General features: G+C 35.1%; 3 protein-coding genes across 4 annotated transcripts; 1 reads left to right on the top strand and 2 right to left on the bottom strand.

Moving 5' to 3' along the window:
* Positions 1-1,828: 1,828 nt before the first annotated feature.
* LOC129574979 (phosphatidylserine synthase) lies at positions 1,829-5,411 on the bottom strand. Its single transcript, XM_055457713.1, has 7 exons — positions 4,306-5,411; positions 3,707-3,965; positions 3,531-3,626; positions 2,986-3,455; positions 2,684-2,906; positions 2,498-2,555; positions 1,829-2,415 (listed from the first exon to the last, which is right to left on the bottom strand). The coding sequence occupies exons 1-7, from the start codon at positions 4,497-4,499 to the stop codon at positions 2,357-2,359; spliced, it is 1,359 nt and encodes a 452-aa protein (XP_055313688.1). The 5' UTR covers positions 4,500-5,411; the 3' UTR covers positions 1,829-2,356.
* Positions 5,412-5,420: 9 nt separating this feature from the next.
* Positions 5,421-6,804, top strand: LOC129574985 (transcription termination factor 3, mitochondrial). The gene is made up of 2 exons (XM_055457722.1): positions 5,421-6,412; positions 6,500-6,804. The coding sequence occupies exons 1-2, from the start codon at positions 5,560-5,562 to the stop codon at positions 6,775-6,777; spliced, it is 1,131 nt and encodes a 376-aa protein (XP_055313697.1). The 5' UTR covers positions 5,421-5,559; the 3' UTR covers positions 6,778-6,804.
* A 383-nt stretch (positions 6,805-7,187) lies between these two features.
* Positions 7,188-16,444, bottom strand: LOC129574970 (chitin deacetylase 1). Of its 2 annotated transcripts, none has more exons than XM_055457697.1 (7): positions 16,059-16,444; positions 13,146-13,290; positions 12,631-12,761; positions 8,723-8,872; positions 7,828-8,605; positions 7,543-7,751; positions 7,188-7,449 (listed from the first exon to the last, which is right to left on the bottom strand). In XM_055457697.1, the coding sequence occupies exons 1-7, from the start codon at positions 16,108-16,110 to the stop codon at positions 7,280-7,282; spliced, it is 1,635 nt and encodes a 544-aa protein (XP_055313672.1). In that variant the 5' UTR covers positions 16,111-16,444; the 3' UTR covers positions 7,188-7,279. The 2 variants fall into 2 exon arrangements, with proteins under 2 accessions (XP_055313672.1, XP_055313673.1); XM_055457698.1 differs by lacking the exon at positions 12,631-12,761 and adding an exon at positions 11,026-11,138.
* Between the last annotated feature and the right edge of the window lie 6,022 nt (positions 16,445-22,466).

The following is a 22,466-nucleotide window of genomic DNA, read 5'->3' as shown; positions in this document are numbered from 1 at the left end:
ATCATTATTCTACTCTGTACGAAGGGATATATCGAATGAAACAGTTTTATTTTATTTGATACATAAATTAGAGAACCAATTTTTATTCGACATTTTGTCGGTGATTATATAATAATTGTTTCATTTGGATCTCCAGAAATATCCTAAAGCATCACTAAAATATAGCTTTGATCCATACACTCCGCGAAATAATTATAGGCGCACCTTCATTTTTTCAATTTTCTTAAAAATAAACGCAAATATGGTCGCAGTTTCATTATATTATTTTACTAAGGGCCATTTACGAATACATCACAAAGAGATTTGCCCGAAAGGATTTCTTATTTTCTATTTTTTGGTGATTTTTCTGTTTTTGGCGTGATGAAAGTGCGAAATAATTATAGACGCACGCATAGTTTTATGCAAAAAATGCAAGCTATTGACATGTTTGTGATTTGTATTGATATTATTTTTGGTGCTCTTTAGAGCATTTCTGCATTTTTACAATTATCTGTAATGCTGTTGGACGCCCCGAAAACGGCCAATCGGCCGATTCATGCGTGGGAAAATGATGGAAAATTCCACCAAAGGTGATTGTAAATGGATACAAAACCATCTGATATTTAAAGGATGGAACTAAATACAACATATTTTGCAAAATATCGGCAATTTTTTTCAGCATTTTGGTCAAAATAAGCAAAATGGCCGACATAACCTCAGAAAAAAGTACGAAATGACCATTTTTTGTGGGAATTTTCGAAAAAGTTCGAAATATTTTCACGAATTTTCGATCGAACACAATAAAATCGTCAATGCTGAATAAGTAGAGGGAATTTTGAGAAGTTACCAATTCTAACGATCATATGCCAATACCAATAATGGCCAAATGTACACAAACCTGTTTTTGAAATGCAAATATTGAGCAAAACTATTTTATTAGATGTAGATAAGTTGAATAGACACATTCAATATGATTTCGAAAAATTTTATCTTAATTTAATTAATCTAGGAACACTTTCTATGAACGCCGATTTGGCGAAGAATCTGTAGAGGTGTTGAAAAAATGAGAAAGGTATCATCCAATATTCAACACTCCTTAAAATACGCTCAGCACATTCAGCATTCACGATTTTATTGTGTTCAATCGAAAATTCGTGAAAATATTTCGAACTTTTTCGAAAATTCCCACAAAAAATGGTCATTTCGTACTTTTTTCTGAGGTTATGTCGGCCATTTTGCTTATTTTGACCAAAATGCTAAAAAAAATTGCCGATATTTTGCAAAATATGTTGTATTTAGTTCCATCCTTTAAATATCAGATGGTTTTGTATCCATTTACAATCACCTTTGGTGGAATTTTCCATCATTTTCCCACGCATGAATCGGCCGATTGGCCGTTTTCGGGGCGTCCAACAGCATTACAGATAATTGTAAAAATGCAGAAATGCTCTAAAGAGCACCAAAAATAATATCAATACAAATCACAAACATGTCAATAGCTTGCATTTTTTGCATAAAACTATGCGTGCGTCTATAATTATTTCGCACTTTCATCACGCCAAAAACAGAAAAATCACCAAAAAATAGAAAATAAGAAATCCTTTTGGGCAAATCTCTTTGTGATGTATTCGTAAATGGCCCTTAGTAAAATAATATAATGAAACTGCGACCATATTTGCGTTTATTTTTAAGAAAATTGAAAAAATGAAAGTGCGCCTATAATTATTTCGCGGAGTGTACTAAATATGTTAACGCTATTCCGATTAAAATAGCATTAAAATATTTTTTTCGGTTTATTCTGTCTAATTTTCGGTAGAATCGAAAGTAAATTTAGTAAAAAAAAAAATAGTAAAAGATACGATTTTCTTTTATTTTCATACATTCATATCAGATAGTCGAGACACTTGAGAATATTTTGGTTTTGTGTGTAATCAATTTAATTTAAATGCTACTTTGATTTCACTAATTAGTATTTCATTTGAGTCTAATAATTTTAAGTGGATTTGCTTGGCTCATCGCTGTTTTTGTGATTTTTATTTGGTCTATCAGAAAAGTCTTAATCAATGCTTTTCTTCTTTATTTACAAATAATCCAATTCATACAATTAGCTCTGTATTTATTTTGTTATCACAATGCCCTCACTAGTAATAATTCTACGTTCAGTTGACATTATGGCATCAGTTGACATTGTTTTTTTTTCCTTCTTCCGATATTTCATTCAGTTCGAGGGGGCACACATTCACTTCCAACATGATTTTTTTTTTAAAGTTTTGGTAAAAAAATGATTTTTTTTTCCAATTGCGGTAATTTTTCGAAGTAAATAGAAATGCAAGGAATTAGTTCTCCTTGTCTTTTTTTTGATTTGGTTTGGTTTAATTTAGTCGGCTTTGAGTGTTTTTCCCTGTTCGGCTTCAGTGGAATTTTCGCTGCTTTGTTCTGTGTGTGTACAAAAACAAACGAAAGGTCATGGGTAAGTGAACGACTTTCAAAATCGAAATTGAATTGATCGGGTAAATACCTTTTGTATATTTCAAGTCGTCATTGACTAGAGCATCTTCTTCTTCAGTCGATTCTTTCTAAATGCAGATATGAACAATTAAATGAATGATTGATGACATTGTGAGTGAATGTTGTGCAATAAATTGAAATGGAGCTTTAGTGCCGTTTCTTGTGCGACAATTATTTTTAGATAGGGTTCAATTACCTGTGTGTACCGATGGTACAAGATACAACCGTACACGAAAATAATCGAGATGATCAGTTGAATCAGCAACCAAACAATGATATTGACAGCTTGTGTTCGTTCAAACAATTCGCGTGCATTTTTGATGCAAAGTATGGCCTCAGACACCATGATAGCACAATATACCCAGCATTGAGTGCCGAGTCGCTTGCAATTTGGATCCGTTACATAGATATAGTATTGTCTAACGAACGAAAACAAAAGCACGCTATTTTTAGTATGCATTCAAAAGACGGTTTATGTGATGTAATTTATAGTCATACCTAACGGACGGCGCCACAATTAAACCGATAAATATTAAGCGAATGGCAACGATCGGATGTGATGGTGGCATCTCGAAAATATGCTTCAAAAAGAATGTATTGAGTTCGGTAACTTGCCAGAATACCACCAATTGTGACACTGACAAGAGTCGCATATACGTTGAATTTGGATCCAACCAACGCATCGTTGTCCAAGAGACTGGGGTGAATTGTAGAACAGCACGCTTCAGTTTGCCGGTTGTCGTTGAAATATCCCGAATGCTTGCCCATTTGTATTCACGCATCTCAAGCCTTTTGCAAATTTTCAAGCCACACCAAATTCCAAGCCCATTACAAATTAGTACATCCAAAATCAATGCATCCCACCAGCATTCGATGAAATTGGGCAACAAATGAGCGAATGTGATCTCCGTTATTTCCCACATCACCGAAATTGCCCAGAGAATTCCAACGTGACGAATGAGAATTGCCTATTGAATCATCAAAGACGATGAGTTTGTTTTCAATGACAACGATATAATTTGGCGCTAAAAAATTTGACTCACCTTGAACATCCAGCCCAAGAAATGACCGTAGGCAAACACATCGATATGCGACCAAATTCTCTCCAATGTCACATGCGAGCAGTTCACTCCGTAGTCCTGGAATTCGGAACAAAAACAAAGGGTATCCATTAAAATCAATTAAAATTAAATAAGAATCAATGTTCAATGTTACTTACCTTGTCCATGTCAATCTGAAATGATCGAAGACTCGGATCGAACCAATAAAAGATCTCCATGATAACTTTGTAGTTTTGGAACATTAGGAATATAATGAACAATAAATAAATAACAGAAACACCGAAAATGATCCGCCAAACGGCCGGATGTGGCCGTGTAAACGGTCCATTGGGAAATGCAAGCACCGATATGATTAAGAAAAAGAATATGACGCAGAGCATGCCAGCCCAAATATTCCCTTGATTATCCTGTTCATCGCTGAAAATGGAAAGAGCATAAGGAGTGTGTCAATACAAGTTCAAATTACGGAATTTCAATGTAACATAACGTAAATAGTGTGATGAAAGTGAGAAAAAAAAACAACAATAAAACGAGGGGCAAATATCACTGTATCATTAAATGCTTTGAGGTTATGCACACGCACTGTATTTCGTAATGAATCGTACGAGAACTATGGTTCTATATGATTCGATTGTATGGCGAATAGATGTGATAACGATGAGTCGAAAATTGGCGAATGTAATTCAGGAATAGACGAAGGAGAAAAAAATGAATGAAAGCATGAATGAATGAATGAATGAATGAATGAATAACTTACCGTACGAATGCAAAATACATCATCGATATGATTGACACGGCCAGTAGAGTGACTGTGTGTGGTTTGTAGAAAAAATCCAGGGAAATATCATCGACAGGCCGTTCGTTGACCGAAATGAATGGATCATTGGGTCGCAGGCCAGTGGCGCTTGGCTGCTCTGGGCTCGTCACGTCTGATTGAGATCGGTTTTTCATTTTGTGAAATCGATGTGTTTTTTTATTTAATGCTAATTCCGTTGCTGCACACACCACACGAAAACACTCTATTTATTTTTCGAATTTTAAAATTACTGTTACAGCACACTATTCCGAAACAATGGGACACATTCGACTTCTCATACTATGCCCTCATGCCCGTATATTTCATTTATTGATTTTGCTTTGGTTTCAATTTTCGTACTACGACTATTGGGTACCTCCTTTACTTTGACCAATCTATGTCCTGTGGCAATTGATCGAACGAAAACACTATTCAAGTACACCACATAAAACTCTATGAAGCACACTTTCGACCAATACCACACATTCAATTCGGCTGTATAGTTTTCGTAACTTATTTTTTTCTTCTCTCTATCACTCGTTGCCTTCTAATTTGATTAAAAAGTCATCTGCTTAACAGCAGATTTTTATTCTATGCCAAAATGTGCTTTGTATTATTAACACTACTCATGGATTTGTTGATATTTGTTGAGTGTGTCGTTGCCCATGTGTGTGTGGTTGTGTGTGTGTGTGCGTTTTGTTGTAAAATCCCAAGCGCGCATGGAATTTGGCTCGTTTTCTTTTTTGGAATTCTACTAGACTCTAGACGTCATTGTCAACTTCACTTTCAATGGCATCATTTACATACTACTGTTCTATTTGTATTGGAGACGGTTCTTGTTTCTACTTGCAATTTTGTTTTTTTCCCGTTTCCAATCTCAATTAAAATGCTAATGATATTTTTGGTTTCTTTTTCACTTTATTTTATTTGATTTTGAAATTCATTCGATGAATTTGTTCAAAATTAACATTCAAAGTGACGATAGTCAAAAACAAAAAAAAAACGATTTCAAAATTTTCAACGTAAAAACTCCATTGAGTTGTGAAACTGCTAAATGTCAAACTGAAATGTCAACATGACAGAATACAGACAGACAGACTTTTGAGTGAAATCATGTGCGATTTCGAACGGTTCAGTGTTTATGTTTAACACATTTTTTTTCTTTTGTGCGGTATCACTAATATACTGAGAGTGAAGATTGCATATCGCAAAGAAATGCAATCGATAAAACATTTGATGCATTTATCACGGCCAATTGGTCAATATTTGTGGCGGCAAATTGCGGTTGAAACACGATATCGGTGTATGTGTACGAAAGATGCGATTGGAAAACCACGCATATCGTTTGTTGAAAGTCCACCGGCATTGGACAAAGTTAAGGTTCGTCATGAGCTTCAAATCGACTGGGACAAAGAAATGGAATTAATCGAAGAGGAGGAGGAACGTGAACATGGTCGGTCGGTGTTGGCGCCAGTTGATGATGAAAGTAAAATTTATGCAGAACCAGTACTTCGGCCGACATTCAATTTAGCGGCATACGTACAGAAATCAGAGACACTGCAACAATTGATGAAATTAGGCGTGAATTTAGATCGATTGGATCAAACGAATGCCGGCAAATTTATTGCAAATCTCAATTTTAAACTTGATGTTGAACCATACATCTTACTTCTAACAAAAGACATAGGCGTACCAATCGAGAAAATTGGCAAATTTCTCACCAAAAATCCAAACATACTGAAAGAGAGTTTAGATGATATCCTTGTTCGCATCAACTATTTACAATTGAAACGATTCACTCAAGATCAAATCACAACGATTATTTCGAGAAACCCATTTTGGCTGAATTATTCAACACACGAAATTGATGAGCGATTAGGATTTTTTCAAAAAGATTTTCAATTAACCGGCGATGAAGTTCGTTTACTTACTGTCACCTATCCGAGACTAATCACGTCCAGTTTGAGAGTAATCAAAGATATGTCGTTCACGGTGCGAGAGGAATGCTGCTTTGAACCCGATCAAGTTAAAGAGATACTACTCAAGTGCCCGAAATTGTGGATGATGCGTAAGTACTTTGCATTAAGTATTTTTGTTTCATGTTCAGGTTCACTGAAGATGGATGATTAAATTGGTTTTTATACGTTCATTTCAGATCGCTTAGATTTTATGCAGCATTATGATTTCGTGTCGCATCACATGAAAATTGACAATACACACATAGCCAAAGACCCATACATTTTGGCAAGTCGATTGTTCCGAACAAAAGAGCGTCATGGATTTCTCAAGAAAATCGGCCGAGCCCAGTATAATCCAAAGTTGGAGCTTTATGTGTCCTTGAATGAAATGTGTAAAGGTACTGACGAGGAATTTGCTACGAATATAGCCAAGAGACCGTATGAAGAATATGATCGTTATTTAAGAACACTGTAAATGAATAAACTAACTTGTAAAAATGAATTTAATCGTTGGTTTTTCCTCTACTATCATTCCCTTTGTACAAGCTTAATTTTTTGCTTTAAGCTTTGTCGCTTAATTCGATATCACTTAAATCCGGTGACCAATGTAATACAAACCGATGATTTACTCGAGTGGCGTTTTCTACTCAATTGTTGTGGTTGTTGTTTTAGAATAATAATAATTTTTGCACATTTGTTCTGAGTACAATAAAATAGAATGATATGCGTTGAAGGCATTGGTATCATGAAGATGCAGAGTGCATAACAGATCGGTGTTAAAGTATAAAGACAGAAAAATGAGAACTGAAACAATTACCAACATATTCCAGAATATATTGAGCATTGATTGGATCGAAATGGGAAAGGCGGAGAAATTAAACATGGTTTGCATTTTATTGTCATTTTCTTTTATTTATTTTTAACATTAGGAGGAATAAAACGAGTGTTGTTGTGTTTGTGTATGCTCGTTATGTTGTTTATTTGCGAGTGGTGAAACCATCACCAGTTGGATCCAAAATCCATGGGTAGTTGTTTGGGCATTCCATGCATGTGAACAGACGCAATGTTTCGCCAGGCAATTCGCGTGTCGTCAATGGACAGGCATTTGGTAGTGAGCAGTATGGTTGACCCTTAACGTCACACTTATCTGATTGTGGTAAGAGAAAGAAGAAGCAAATTAGTACATGAATAAGAATGAGTGCAGTCATAAGTGTGGAATAAATGCATGCGATGATATTACCTTTCCAGTCTTGGAAGTCACGCAATGCATTCAGTTCAGTTGGGTTTTGCATCCATTGGATGACTTGTAACATATTAACAAAGAAAACGTCGTTGCGGCCCAACATTTCATCGATGAACTTGCCCAATTCTTCGCGGAACTCTTTCTTAGATTTCAACCATGAGGCGTGGAAGTGCAAACCGAGTGGAGCACGGTTGGTATTGTAGTGGCTAAAAGGAATATTAGTTGATTAGTTTCATTGAAATTCTCTGTTAAACTAACTGTCACCGGACAAAAAACACCAACCGGTTGAAGTTGTGACGGAGAAGACGACCGAATTGTTCACCGGTTTGGATGTTTGAGCACGAATCGACCATATGACAACCTGGCAATGATTCATCGAAAGTTGGATCATCACGACGATCCAATTCATTCATGACCATTTCCCAGATTGGATGTGAACGTGATGGGCAGTTGTGGGCATTGCCGTTACATTTGTGTGGCATACGGAAGTACAAGGTGTATGGCCAAATTGGAACACGTCCCAATGAAGCAGTTATCGAGGCATCATAGATGAAAAATTGATCGGCCATCATTTCGAATTGTTTGTTACCACCGACACGCAAGTATGGGGCACGGACACCAACAACGGAACTGTCGGTGATGTTAGCAAAACGTTCCAAAATCAAACGAGCACCAGCCATTTCGGCGAGCCAGTCATCGTATGTACCGTGGCTCCAGTAGTTTGGATCATCTTTGTGTGTCAATGAGAATGATGAGATTTCATGACCGCGACGGTGCAAATCTTGAATAGCTGAGTAGTTCGAGTATTTGTGTGATACAAAGAATGTTCCCTTGATTTGGCAACTGTTTGGATTTTGACGGTTTCCATTGAAAATTTCTTCGTACAAATCGATGTTGTCAACGTTGACGGCACCGTTGAATGTAATCGTGATCATCTGTGGCACTTGAGATGGTTCAATGTTTCCGGGAATACGGGTTCCATCAGCCGAACAGAAACAGTCTGGAAGTGTACATTGGGTGGTGTCACATTCTGGAGCACGGTTTGGATCCAAATCGACGGCTATTTTATGAAATGAAGAGAGAAAAAAAACACACACAAATTATTTAGGAACATTTTTCAGCATTAAAATTTTTCGTTTCACAGATTTTTAATCGAAATGTGTATTTTAACACTTACTGCAAGCATTTTCGTCAGATTCGTCCTTGCAATCTGGTTTATCGTTACAGAATAATTCCTTTTCGATACATTCACCGTTACCGCAGGACAATTTACCCTCTGGGCAAACTGGTTCGTCGGTTTTAAGGATTGGCAACACTTTGCGTGGTTCTGTTTGTATGCAAAGTGACATTCGACGAGAAGACGAACAAAAAAGAGAAAACGAAAAAGAAACGTGTCATCAATGAAATTGAAGTAATGCTTTAGATGTGCTTTAAAGTGTTTAATACTAAATGTCAGTGGAAAAAAAAAATCAATGAAGACAAGGAGGAACGTTTACAACTAGGAAATTAAACGGAAAAAATAGAAATAAAAATGGATTTGAAATGGCTTTTAAACATTATTTACATACATATGCTATTTGATTAAAATGAATAAATGGAATATGAATAAATGCAGTAATGTTGTGAATGAGAATGTAGTATAATCAAAATGAAAGAAATAAACAATACTAAATCAAGCAATACACCAAAATGTCGTAAGCAATTTCACAATATAAATGAACGTACGATCGAACGTATGAAAAAAAAAGATCATAAATAAATTGTTTCACTTAGACTGGATTCATGGCAAAAGAAAGAGTGAGAATATGAATATGCTGCGCTGCGCTCACACCAAAGTGACACACCTGTTTAGTTTATTGTTTACCGGTTGCTTAATTGCGTTCGAACTTTCATTTTGATAATGCATTCTTGAATATTAACATCAGTCTTGCTTCAGTCATTTTAACCGCCTACTAAATACATAAATCAATCGAAAACATTCGAGTATTGTCGACTTCCATTCAAATGTGTGTGTGTGTGTGTGTGTGCTGTTTGAACGGAATCGATTAGAAAACTAATTGACAGTCGAACCGTTAATTGCATGCAAAACATTGTGTGCATGAGCACTTTTCAATGTTGAAAACCGATTTGAATTTGGAGATGAAAGTGATATCGTACGTCGCCAAGGTTCTGAGCACCAACGTTTTCCTTGAATAAAAAGCTTCCCTCTCAATGTACACACGGCGTTGTATACAACATCGCCGATCAAACGTGATACCGTAAATAGAAAAAGATTTCCGATTTTAGCGTGAACGCGCCCGCTGTCGCTTGTTGAATATTTATGGTGTATTGACCAAAATTGGTTGGATATGTGTGTGTGTGTGTGTGTGTGTGTGTGTGTGTGTGGCTGGCTGGCTGAAAGTCGGTTAGTTGCGATATCGGAAATAAATGTGCAAGCGTTCAATTTATTGATACACAAAATAAGTTCCATCGATATGTATCAATCGCAATCGGTGAGTAATTAAATTGCTATTTTTACACCGGTTATTTCTACATGTCAGCTTTTTTCCCTTCTTTAATCTTTATTATCACACACTCAGCTACAAAGTGAACATGGCAATTATTTCAATGTACGCATGCAATTATGCAATGGACAGCGACCGTGCAAGGGAGAGCGCACGCGAGAGAAAGAGACGTTTTCGTGCAAGTACCGGAATTCGTTCCGATTCGAAAAGTGTCTATTATACGCGCAAAGTGAGAAATTAGCACTAAAAATACGAGTTTTTCTTCTTTTCGAAACCTCGGCCAAAGCAGATCGAACCAATCATGCACCACACACTCGCCACATGATTGTTGACAGCCAATCGATCCACACGGCCACATTATTAACCGGATAATGGGCATCGCGTTTTGTTTGCATTTATGGGTAGCATTTTTGTAATATCTCTTGTTTTTTTTTGATTATCCATTTCATTTTCAGCAAAGAGAAAAAAAACGTGCTCAGCAAGAGAGCGGGAAATAAGACAGACTAAGAAAATTGGAGTACGACAATTTAGGTCTCGATGTCTCAATGCAATTTCTCGTTGCAATTTCCTATGTACATGACGATTATTGCATTGCACCGCTGATTAATTGCAACTAAGAAATAATAATAATATAATCACATCGTGTTATTTTTGTACAAAAATATGGTATGCATGCAAACTCATCGATGATAAATCTTAAAACTAAATGCTTAAGCCCAAACCAAATTTCATCCTGCTTTTTTCTCATTGAATCACATCAAAACACATGAAACATTCGGATTTTTTTTTCCCTAAAATTAAACTTAATTAGGGGGTAGGGGAGTTAGTTGCACATTAAATTTAACTAAAATTCACCACAGTTTGATGCTGTTGTTGATTTGGTGTATTTTTTGTTGCTTTTGTTTGGATTTCCCTTTAAAATACTTTTGTATTTGGTTTTGATTGTTGTTGTTTGGTTGGTTTTCTTTACACTTACTTTCTTTTTTATCGCAATTCGTTACTTTTACTTTCCAATCACACGTTTGTTTTTCAATGTCGAAGGCTAAACCAGAAGGGCATGTAATTTGTTTAAGTCCAGCTCGCGTACACCTACAAAATGTTTAGGGGTTGGATTTTCGGTTGATTATTTGAAAAAAAAAATTGTTGGGGTTTTGTTTGGTTTTGTTGTGTTATGTTGTTTCGTATATATATATATATGTGTTTGTTTGTTTTGTGATGAATAGTTGATTCAATATTGTAGAGTTTTTATCATTTTTTTTTTGTTTTGATTCAATTTTCGGAGAAATTTTATTTTTTTTTTCTATATCGTACACATATATTCGTGTCAGAAAAAATAATAATCTGATGCAAATAGGTCATTCGTTTTTGATATCCAAACGTAACAAAAAGTCTCAAAAAGTGGGTAACGTCTGTATTGTCTTCGTAGTGGTTTTTCTTCTCTTTCTCATCATCGTTTATGAATAAATTTGGTTTTCAACTATCTCATTGGATAAGACGAAGCCAATATACAAAGGTTAGTTACAACAATTCCAAATAAAAACATATTCGATTTATTTTATCAACAGTAAAAAAACACATCACTAATAAATAGAATGAAAAACCTTGATCTAATTGCTAATTATGACATGATCATTTCTTAGCAGGAATCATGTAAATTAGAATGACAAATTTTTGAAAAAAAATTCGATCGTTTCGACCATGGATCAACGTTGATTCCATTGTTTTTTTTTCTTCTTCTTCTTAACAAATGTCTTCTAATTTTCATGATGCTTGTATATTTTGCTGGTGCAATTTTTTTAAATCTGGATTTTGGTTTTGGCCATGCATTTATTGACAATTGCTTAAGGAATAAAAACAACACAAACTAGGTTCAATAATAACATTCAAATAGATAGAACAACTACATTTATTTGCGAGCATAGATAGAGTGAGAGGTAGAGAGAAAGGAACATTACACCAGAATGGCCATGATTCAGTGGCATAATGAATAAAACGACTCTTGTAAACAGTTTCGTTGACTGAAGCAAGAAAATTCATTTTAAAATTGAAAGAAAAACAAATGGAAAATCAATTATTGGTAGCCTATAGAATCTATAGTATAGATTTTCATTGGTGTGGTTGTTGTTGTTGTTATTAAACTATAGAACAAAATCGAGCGGAAGAATACATTTGGCATTGCTTTTAGTAAAATTCTGCGAGACACACAGAAAAAATATGTACTTTGATCAACGATGAACTCTTGCAAGTGTTTTTTTCTCTTTACATCAATTGAATGACAATATTTTGCCTGTGTGTAGGCAAGAAAGAAAGAGGTGAATCAGCAAAATTGCGAGTTTAATATACATTTATTATATATGAATTTTAACAATGAAGCTATAGTTTGAATTTTTTTTTCCACGATCTTTGTTTTTTGTTTGATTTTCTAAAAGTATTTCTGATTCAATGTTATTGATTGTACACAGAAAGAAGAAGAAGGGAGAATAGTAGAAGTACAGAACAGAAAAAAAAACAAAATAATTGTGTGTAGTGATGGTACGAAGGGGATTATTTTTTTAATCGAATGTCCGATAATTTGACTTACTCTCTATTTTATCGCAATTCTTAACATTTGATCTCCAGTCACATGTTTGACGTTCAATGTCGAACGCTAGACCCGTTGGACAGCGAACTGAAGCTAATCTCGTAATACCATTTTCTCCGGCATTATCACATCTTTAGCGTATCATTATGTTACGTGATTTTGATTTTAAATGTTTTTTTTTGTTTTGGTTTGCGATTTTTGGATTTGGTATTTTTGAAGGGGGAGGTTTCATGTGTTTTGTTTTTTTTTGGGTCATATAAAAGAACATTATTTAAATTTGATGAAATTGAAGGAAATTTTGTGTTCATTTCGGTTGAGTAAATTTAGTTAAAGACTTTCTTTTTGAAAATATCAACAATCCGAAATTGAACGAATAAAAATTAAAATTGAATCAACAACAAAAAATGAAAATGCTACAAACAAAAAATTAACTTTTGGTGTGTTTTGGATTTGACTTTTTTCTTTGAAAAGAGTAAATGACTGAGTTTATTGAGTTGGATAAAGTGTTCGTTTACCTGACTACATCACGGCAATCACCATCGGTTGTTGTCCGAAAATATTCGTCGGCTGGTCGGTCTAGGCACAGTTCGTCTGTGTTCAATGGATCTACATCTTCGTTGTCTTCGGATTGTCGCTTCTGTCGAACATCAGCTGCACGAGCTACAGAATAAAAACGAGAAAAGAAAACCAAGCATGCATTATTCATTATGTCCATATAAACATTATTGGCACTGTAAATTCTGGCGTATCGAACCATTGAATGACATTCCAACACTAGAGATCGAACACACAGCAATTGAAGGCTATTTGAGTCAACAAGGTTTTGGTGTTTTGTTCAACTTTTTTATTCTCTTCTTTAAGTTGACATAAAGTTCAATATCCATTTCGATTGATTATGTAAATCGATATGAGAGCTTCATAAAAAGAAAGCGCGTCGTCATATGTTGAATATCGGACGAGAAAGCATTGGTAAATATCAATAAAAGTGATTTTTGTTCATTTTTTTCGTCACTTTTGTTGATGTGCCTCTTCTTTCTTTCTTTCTTTCTTTCTTTCTTTGACTTTGCGTTTATGGTCCACCATCATTATTATGCATTATTATCATAAGCATAAATTATGTATGCGATAAAGTGCGAATTCGCAAGAAGATATTTGCGATATCCATGCATGTGCACGCATACATACAGCACAATACACAGCTGTCGCGACATGCTGTGATGTATCGTTTATACGGTCGCTTCTGTTTCAATTTGTGAAGTAAAAGTTGTTTGGCTTTCTTAAGTTCATTGTTTTATGTAATTTAACAACTGAATTCCGATGAAGCGTGCGTTCATTGTTTTGTTGTTGTTGTTTTTTTCAATTCGATTTTCGTATTTTTCAATGAAATTTTCACCACAGATAAAATATGTGGCGATATCGTTTTTTTTTTCTCGAGTGAAAGCAATTGATTGCACGAAAGAGACATGGTTCGTGTGCTTCAGCTGTAGTCTGGTATTTACCTGGCTGTTGTTGTTATTGTTTCAGTTGTGGCGTAATCTTCATTCGATTTCCTAATCGATAATAATTTAATAATTGGAATTCTATAGTGATTCTTGCCGGTTGCCATGTTTTGATTACATACGGTTTCAGCTGCTTTGAATGTAATCGATTCAATCAGAACTTTGTTGCAATAAAAAATGAAAAAAAATTGCACGTGAAAAATGCAAAAGAAACGCTATTACAACGATTCAATCGCTTATGGCTATTGAAGACTCAAACGAAATGCAATTCGGAACACGCATTAGTACTAATTAATGGATGAGAAACTCGGTTTAAGCCTCTTCGAATACAAAAATATGCGAATAAATAAAATAAATTATAAAATTCCATTAATACATAGGTAGTAAATTATCGATTGTGCATTCAAATTGTACACTTCCTAAACGGCAACTTTCTTTTTCTCCGGTCTTCATCATCATCATTATCATCATCACCTGCTTCTTTCTTCGTCTTTCTTTTCTAAATGAACTATTCAACTGCGATGAATGACGTTGAAAAGGGTTTTCCAATGTCGGCAGCTTCATATTTATGATAAACATATTGCCCATTTGCAATTCTGCATTTGAATGATTGGCTGAAGACGGAAATTTTTCGTTCCATCATTCACTCAATTGATAGGAAGAAAGAAAGAAAAATGCGGCAAAGAAATGTTAGAAATACATGGATTTGTATGAGAAGAAGCACGCCTTTTTTTAAAGTCATAGCTAAATGTTGCTTATTTTTGGCTCGTGTCATGTGACCGCTTGGATAATCCTTAATTTGTATATTTATGAGCTCGTTGAAAGTTGTTTGATTGATGCGAACACAATTGAGTTCGTATCGTCATCAATTTCGATCGAAAGTGAAACCGATTGATGAGTGAAAATAATAAAATATGCTAATGTAACACTACACTTTGGCAACGAATTTTTTTTCTGCGAAAATCTAAAACAAAGCGAAGCGAAGCGATATGGAAGAGAAAAGTCAATAAATACAAAATTGAATTGCAAAGAGATTGTGCTAATAGTCAACCGCGACACACACACATACACACATACACACACACACACACACACTACGGATGGACCAATTTTGAAGGTTGACTACTTTGTTTCGCCAGCTCACAACTGAGCTCGCCTCATTTGCATGAATATATTAACAATCGCTTATTTTTGCTGATTCGTACAGCTTTCAATATTTCTTTCTCGTTGTTGTTTGTTTTTTTTCCTTCTTTGCTGCCTTTTTTGCATGCTTTGGCATTTTTTCTTTCTTCATCTTTTCTTCTTGTTGCTGTTTACTGTTGGCTGCCGCGCCGATGCTCATTCTACTTTTTTGATTATGCGTGCGTACGTGTGCATACTATTATAGGGCACTGGGTAACTAGATATAGCCGTTGTTTATGTTTTTTCCATTTCGTATGGTGTTTATCTTAATTTCATAGCGAATAAATTAATTTTAAATTCATTGCTTCTGCGAATTGGTACAGAATTTGCATCACAGGTTTTTTTTTCGTTTTTTTTTGTCTTCAAATTCAAACACTGTCCACTACTGATTCAGATTGTTGGTCATTTGATTTGTGCAACCAAATTTTTTTTTTCCAAATGAATCAACTTCACACGTCAAACAAGAACCAATACAGAATTTTACACTAGTACTTTAGTCCCGAGTAGAGGCTGAAACACTTTTTGTTTTTTTTTATTTTTACTGTTGTTTAATTATTTACATATGTCGGCTCGCAAATTTTTACTTTTATCATTTTGAACTAAAGACAGTTGCCATTCTGGCAAACTATGTGTTCGATCCCCGTTTGAAAGGAGAAGATACGCGAGGTATAGCAAAAAAAAAAGCGAATCGATAGATAGATGGATAGATAGATAGATAGATAGATAGATACGAATAGATCAACTTACCTAACACTAAACAAATGGCAAAAGCGCCAATCAGCTGCAATGCACGTGCCATTTTCTGGCAGTGTTCGTTACGGCTACACAACTCAAATTAACAACAATAACTTAACGAAGCTATATTTATATAATATTATAAAAACAAAACTATGTCTACAGATGAGATTTAGGTAAAATCAACTACAAACAGGGAATTGAATGCATTAAAGCGATATGGCGTCGATCGACGAAACGCCAGTACAACTCAGTCCCAATTTGGACGAACTGAACAGATTCAGTCGCACACAAAACACACGAAATATAAAAAAAAAAATATATAACGCTAAAGCAACACAACGCTGTACGAACGTTGTTGTGTATGCGTGGTGTTGAGAGACGCGTAAATACTAAATGTTGTTGAATTTATTTCAGGTCTATTTATTAAGACTTTCACTTAAAGTGGGGATAGATGGATGGCTGAAGCGGTGTGTGCTGCTGTTGGTGTGTTATTTTAATTGTCCTAAAAGAAGTTGTTTGAATACACACAGAATTTGTTCGGCGGGCTGACGGAAGCGATGGCAACGTGGCCGGTGCCATACATTCATACGAAAATATTTGCGATTGCGATATTGATGCGTTTTCTTCTTCTAAATTTGCAAACAATCCAAATGGATTTTGAATCATTTCCATCTGTAAAATTATTACGCAAAAATAATAACGAATTTTATGCATTCATATGACTTGAAACTTAAAAATAAACGGCAATCGTGCACACTACAATTACACGCACAGTATACTGTGTATGTTTTATGGAACATAAAGTTCACTGAACGTTTATACTAATCACCTGGTTTATTTCTTAAAAATGAAATTCCACAAAAATAAAATCCCCAACTAAACAATTTAATGAACAAAAATCAAAAGTATCAGCGACAATGTCTTAATTAATCAGGTGATTTTGTTCGATAATTCCAATGCATTTGAATTGTGCATCTACTTTCATTTTCGTAATAGCCAAAAAAAACGACCAATCAATTATACTTTTTATTGCTTAATTTTCATTGGAAGCAGCTACAGCGGTCAATGATCATTTTCACAAATTATTATCGCTTCCTCCGAATTTTTTATGATTTTTGCCTTGAACAACGATTGCAGCAAAAGCGAAATTATGCGATTTCCATGGGATTTTATCATTAAAAAGCTATATACGGTGTGAATGTCATCTTCGTCGCCGAAAATGGTAAAAAAAACAATCAGTAATAATAATATGATACACAGTCCCTGGCAGCAAGTATATCTGTCGAAGATTTGTTTCCGCGAGCATAGATTTTGACAACTACATATCTATTAGTGAGATATAAAAGAACGCAAGTTTGTCCAACTTCGTAGCAATAAAGAGAAGTATCCCGGGTGAACGCGATAGGCGTTGATGAAAGCCTACAGTCGTTTGATGAGGCTTCCATAATTTGTATTTACATTTTAGATACCGAACGCCTAGGCTTTCATTGCTATTCTCACTTCTTTCGTGCATTCGTAGCAATGAACGTCTAGGCGTTCAGTTGTATGTGAAACGTACACAGCTCAGCTCGAAGCCGATACCGGGTGTCACACTCACACTAACGTACTGTGTTTCACGTACAACTGAACGCCTAGGCATCCATTGCTACGAATGCACGAAAGAAGTGAGAATAGCAATGAAAGCCTAGGCGTTCGGTATTTAAAATGTACATACAAATTATGGAAGCCTCATCGAACGACTGTAGGCTTTCATCAACGCCTATCGCGTTCACCTGGGATGTTTCATCGAGGGGCAAACCACTCAAAAGTAATACTGTGTATTAGTATTAGTTTAAGTAATACTAATGTAAATATTACCTTGTATTACTTTAGTATTACTTTTTTCAAACAATAGTATTATTTTTAAAAGGAGTATTACTTTATCAAAAGTAATACCATTTATACCTAGTATTACTTCGTATTACTTCGCAGGTATTATGTATTACTTTTGAGTGGATTGCCCCTTGTGTTTCATTGCAACTAATATTGTTCAAAAGAATGTATGTTCGTTTTTGGCGGGTCGTCGCGTGTTTGGACGGTTTCCGCGAAACTGATAACAACTTGGTGTCTTCAGCAAAGTTGTAGTACTCGAAGTCTTCTATTTCCGCGAAAGATGATAAGAAAAAAAAGAGGTGCTATATAAAATTTGCTTTTTTATGTGCACGATTTGCGCGCAACTGAGAAAAGATAAGAGGTAACTGTCTTCACTTTGACTGGTATATACAACAAATAATATATCATGCCTTAAGAATCAATGAACGTACAGTAAACATGATCACGAAAAACTGAAAACTATTAAAATTGTTAAAATTTGACATTTGGAATATTTCTAATCATTTTGTATCAATGTTTTGGTTTTCAAAAGGCAGTTTTTATTATGACGTATATATATATATATATATTTACGTTTCAGGAATGGTATATTAATGTCTACTGATTTGCAACACTAACAAGGATACATCACTGTGGGTTACACTCAGCGAGCGAAACCATATATGCCACAGGATAGGCCTTCGATAGAAACGTCTCACACCACTCTCCGTTTGGGCCCATGCGAACTACTTTTTTTCGCTACATCGATTTGAAAATTTCCATATATAGTAGGGCGGGTCGATTTTTTTTTCGACCAAATACCTATGATTTCCGTGTTCTATGGGTCATTCCAAGAAAATTTGCCCAAGGAACCATATCTCTATCGTTAAAATCGAGTCTGCAAGTTTTTTCCTGTAAGTATTTTGCGCACCTATGAAGTGTCAATTTCATTTTCACATCCATAATTCAAAAACTATTGATCGGATCAAGTTGATTTGACAACCGTTGGAAAGCTGAGCTCATTCTGATCAATTTACATATAAAAATCATCGATATTTGTCATACGGTTCAAAAATTATTTTTTTTTACTTTTTTACTGATTTCGTCCAAAAACATTACGTTATCGGCCATTTTTGGGCTGAATCTAAATTTTAATTCAAAGTACAATTAAAAACGAAGATTAGCCCTAGGCTATGAACATTTTTTTCCCGAAAAACCCTCTCTTCTGCCCTGAATTCGCCTTTGAAAGTTAAAAAATCTCACCCCCAACATTTTCGACGCATTTTTCACCCCTTAAAACTCAAATGGGCAAATAGGTTATATCCCACGGAAGTTGCGCCTGATCCTATAGATTCCATTGGCACATAGTGTTGGCCCCCCATGTTGCCCCAGTTCGAAGGGCAGGGGTCAAAATGGGAAAAAAGTAGAAAACTACCCCAAAGTGGGTAAACCTCACCCCTCATCCCCAAAATAATTGCATTTTTGGATTCTTCGTCGAAAATTAGCTATACCTCCCAAACATTAGTTTTTGAGAAAACCCCTCACTTTGGCCCAAATACATCTCTGAATGAACATTGGGAAAATTGATATTTTTCCATACAGTGATAATTGATAAGAGCTATCATGGCCCTTATCTCCTTACTGATAAAAGATAAGTGATAACTGTCTGCAGCAAAATTGTAGGTTCCAACGAGATCTAAAACTTTGCCGAATAAAGTTCTGCTCCATCGCATATGGGGTACGAGTTATGGGAGAAAAACCTACAAAACGCAAAAAATCCATATAAATGTATGGAAAAATATCAATTTTCCCAATGTTCATTCAGAGATGTATTTGGGCCAAAGTGAGGGGTTTTATCAAATACTAATGTTTGGGAGGTATAGCTAATTTTCGATTCAGCCCAAAAATGGCCGATAACGTAATGTTTTTGGACGAAATCAGTAAAAAAGTCAAAAAAAACGTCCAAAAATCTAGAAAAATGCTGATAACTTTTGAACCGTATGACAAATATCGATGATTTTTATATGTAAATTGATCAGAATGAGCTCAGCTTTCCAACGGTTGTCAAATCAACTTGATCCGATCAATAGTTTTTGAATTATGGATGTGAAAATGAAATTGACACTTCATAGGTGCGCAAAATACTTACAGGAAAAAACTTGCAGACTCGATTTTAACGATAGAGATATGGTTCCTTGGGCAAATTTTCTTGGAATGACCCATAGAACACGGAAATCATAGGTATTTGGTCGATTTTTTTCACTCCCTACAAATCGACCCGCCCTAATATATAGCCATATATTGCGGATTTTGACAACTTTAATTTTGGCCCATACTCGTCCCCTATTGGTTATATCAACATCTTCAGCAAAGTTGTAGCCAAGAGTCCAAGTAACAAAATTTATGAACATTCTATACCTCAAAAATTGCATCTGACTAGGCTTATAGGGCAAAATGTCGAGAAAAGGGCGATTTTTTCCATTTTTTCGACCATAACTCGTAAAAAATATCCATTTTTTGTTTTCTTTCGGCATTATTGTAGCCAGCGTCAAACTAAACAACTCTCTTGAACACATTAATCCAAGAAAATCAAATCTAGCTCACTTTTTTGGCTCAAAGTCACTTGTCGCTACCAAACGATATCATCGAGCATTTTTGGAGTTCTATAACTTCTCAACTACTCAAAATAGAGCAATAGTTTCTGAAGCAACTTTTTAGTACTTCTCATGGGATTTGCAGACCCAGTACTAAAAGTACTAAAAGAGTACTAAAATGTACTAAAAACTACTAAATCCTCTCAATGGTTCTAGACACCTGTAGGTGATGCTACGTAGTACTAAATAGTACTAAAATTGATAGAATTGAACTGTTACAGACCCTCATGAACGTTACTCGCTGAAATATTTGGATAAACTTTAAAAATATTACAGTTCAAACAGCTGACAAATCCATGAGATGTACGGGGCCAATATTGAACTAAATACCGATATTTCATCGAAGGCCTATCCTGTGGCATATATGGTTTCGCTCGCCGGGTGTAACCCACAGTGATGTATCCTTGTAAATATATTAAAATCTATCATTCAAATCCTTTTGGGAAAATGAAGAAAAATCGATACAATTTCAATAATTGAGTGAGTATCTTTTTTCACGATGGATTTCAAATCAAATTCGAAAAATTATCAAGTTTTGAGGCAGTTAAATATTCATTCTTCTACGACCTACGCGAGTTAAAATACGACATTGAAGTAATAAAACTGCTTATTCTGGCAAAGCAAGCAAAGTTCACATAAATATCATTTTTTTGCGAGAACAAAAAACAGAATAAATGAAATACTAAAATTCTGCTACCGGTCCAAACTCAACTTCTATGACTGTGTATATGTCAAATGGGCCAAAATCGTATTGGCAATGTAGGCAAGAAGAAGTATTAAGTTTTGTCAATAATTTCTAAGAAATATTTGCGTCCGAATCATTGATATTTTTAAAACCTAGGGGAATTTATCATTCAATGCAGTTTGTATGATTGAAGTGTTTTTTCCAAATTCAAACAATATTCTTATGTTTACACACAGATTCAAAACATTCACTCAGATTCAACACATTACTGTGAACGAATCGTCATGAATATGATGAATCTGATGAATCTCGTGAATCCAAATTGAAAATGGCGACAGAACTGTCAGTCGCCATATTGGATTTCAGTGAACAAAAGATTCATAAGATTCGTAAGATTCACACCATTTGGAAAGTGAGTGATTCCCCTAGTTTAAAACAACCAGAAAAATCAATCCGTTGATTCAGCAGATCATTTATCCTAATTAATGAAATTTTGTGCACGGTAGTCGTTTCGATAATTACCTTGTTTATCGGCCACCAAAATGAAAAATGGACATTTCATCTGGCAAAACAAATGAAAAATTATTCTTGTGTTGTAAATTAAGCAGAAAAAAGCAACAACAAAAACGACAACAACATTAATTTGGGATGGCAAGAGTCATGAGTGTGAGAAGCCGCACTAAAAATGGGCGATAATGAATTTAAATTGACATTTCATTTTCATTTGCGCGAATGTGGCCAAATTTATTTTTATCACTGCCAAGAAAATAAGAGAACCCATCAAGTATCCAAACTTAATGAACATAAAATAATTCTCTGAATTTCCATGCATAAATCATTGAGACGTTTCGGCACAATGGCAACATTCTTTTGCTTGATTTTGTTGCAAAAAAAAATCTTGTATAGATGAAGTTAAACAGTGTCAACAATAAATCAACCAACGTACAAACAACGACGATATCGTCGCGCGAATCAGGTTTGTCACTTGTGCAAGTCTTGCTGTATGGAGCCTTTTCGACAGAGAGCGCAGTGAGTAAGTTTCAAGAATGTGTATACATGTTGCGAGCGCGCATAAGTGACATTTTTATTGAATGTGGTGCATGTCGCAAGTGGACAGGGTGATTTATATCAAGCATCGCTTTGCAATCAACATACTCCATCATTCCACGCATTGTAAAAGAAAATCAAGTTAAATAATGTTTGTCTCTTTTATCTCTAGATACCATT

The sequence above is a fragment of the Sitodiplosis mosellana genome, unplaced genomic scaffold (genome assembly GCF_009176505.1).
Source record: "Sitodiplosis mosellana isolate CC-2019 unplaced genomic scaffold, AAFC_SMos_1.0 Smas_scaffold_6166, whole genome shotgun sequence".
In the NCBI taxonomy this organism is placed as follows: domain Eukaryota; kingdom Metazoa; phylum Arthropoda; class Insecta; order Diptera; family Cecidomyiidae; genus Sitodiplosis; species Sitodiplosis mosellana.
The sequence above is the reverse complement of the archived record's forward strand: the minus strand, read 5'-3'. Positions and strand labels throughout refer to the sequence as shown.

Bases quoted from the DNA above. Each gene is read 5' to 3' on its own strand.
- LOC129574985 (XM_055457722.1), top strand. From the start codon at position 5,560: ATGCAATCGATAAAACATTTGATGCATTTATCACGGCCAATTGGTCAA. The intron at 6,413-6,499 runs GTAAGTACTTTG...CGTTCATTTCAG, and splicing joins CCCGAAATTGTGGATGATGC to ATCGCTTAGATTTTATGCAG.
- LOC129574970 (XM_055457697.1), bottom strand. From the start codon at position 16,110: ATGGCACGTGCATTGCAGCTGATTGGCGCTTTTGCCATTTGTTTAGTG. The intron at 13,291-16,058 runs GTAAGTTGATCT...TTTATTCTGTAG, and splicing joins TGCCATTTGTTTAGTGTTAG to CTCGTGCAGCTGATGTTCGA. The intron at 12,762-13,145 runs GTAAACGAACAC...GATACGCTAAAG, and splicing joins GATTGCCGTGATGTAGTCAG to ATGTGATAATGCCGGAGAAA.
- LOC129574979 (XM_055457713.1), bottom strand. From the start codon at position 4,499: ATGAAAAACCGATCTCAATCAGACGTGACGAGCCCAGAGCAGCCAAGC. The intron at 2,556-2,683 runs GTAATTGAACCC...ATCTGCATTTAG, and splicing joins TGTACCATCGGTACACACAG to AAAGAATCGACTGAAGAAGA. The intron at 2,416-2,497 runs GTATTTACCCGA...GTACACACACAG, and splicing joins CGACTTGAAATATACAAAAG to AACAAAGCAGCGAAAATTCC.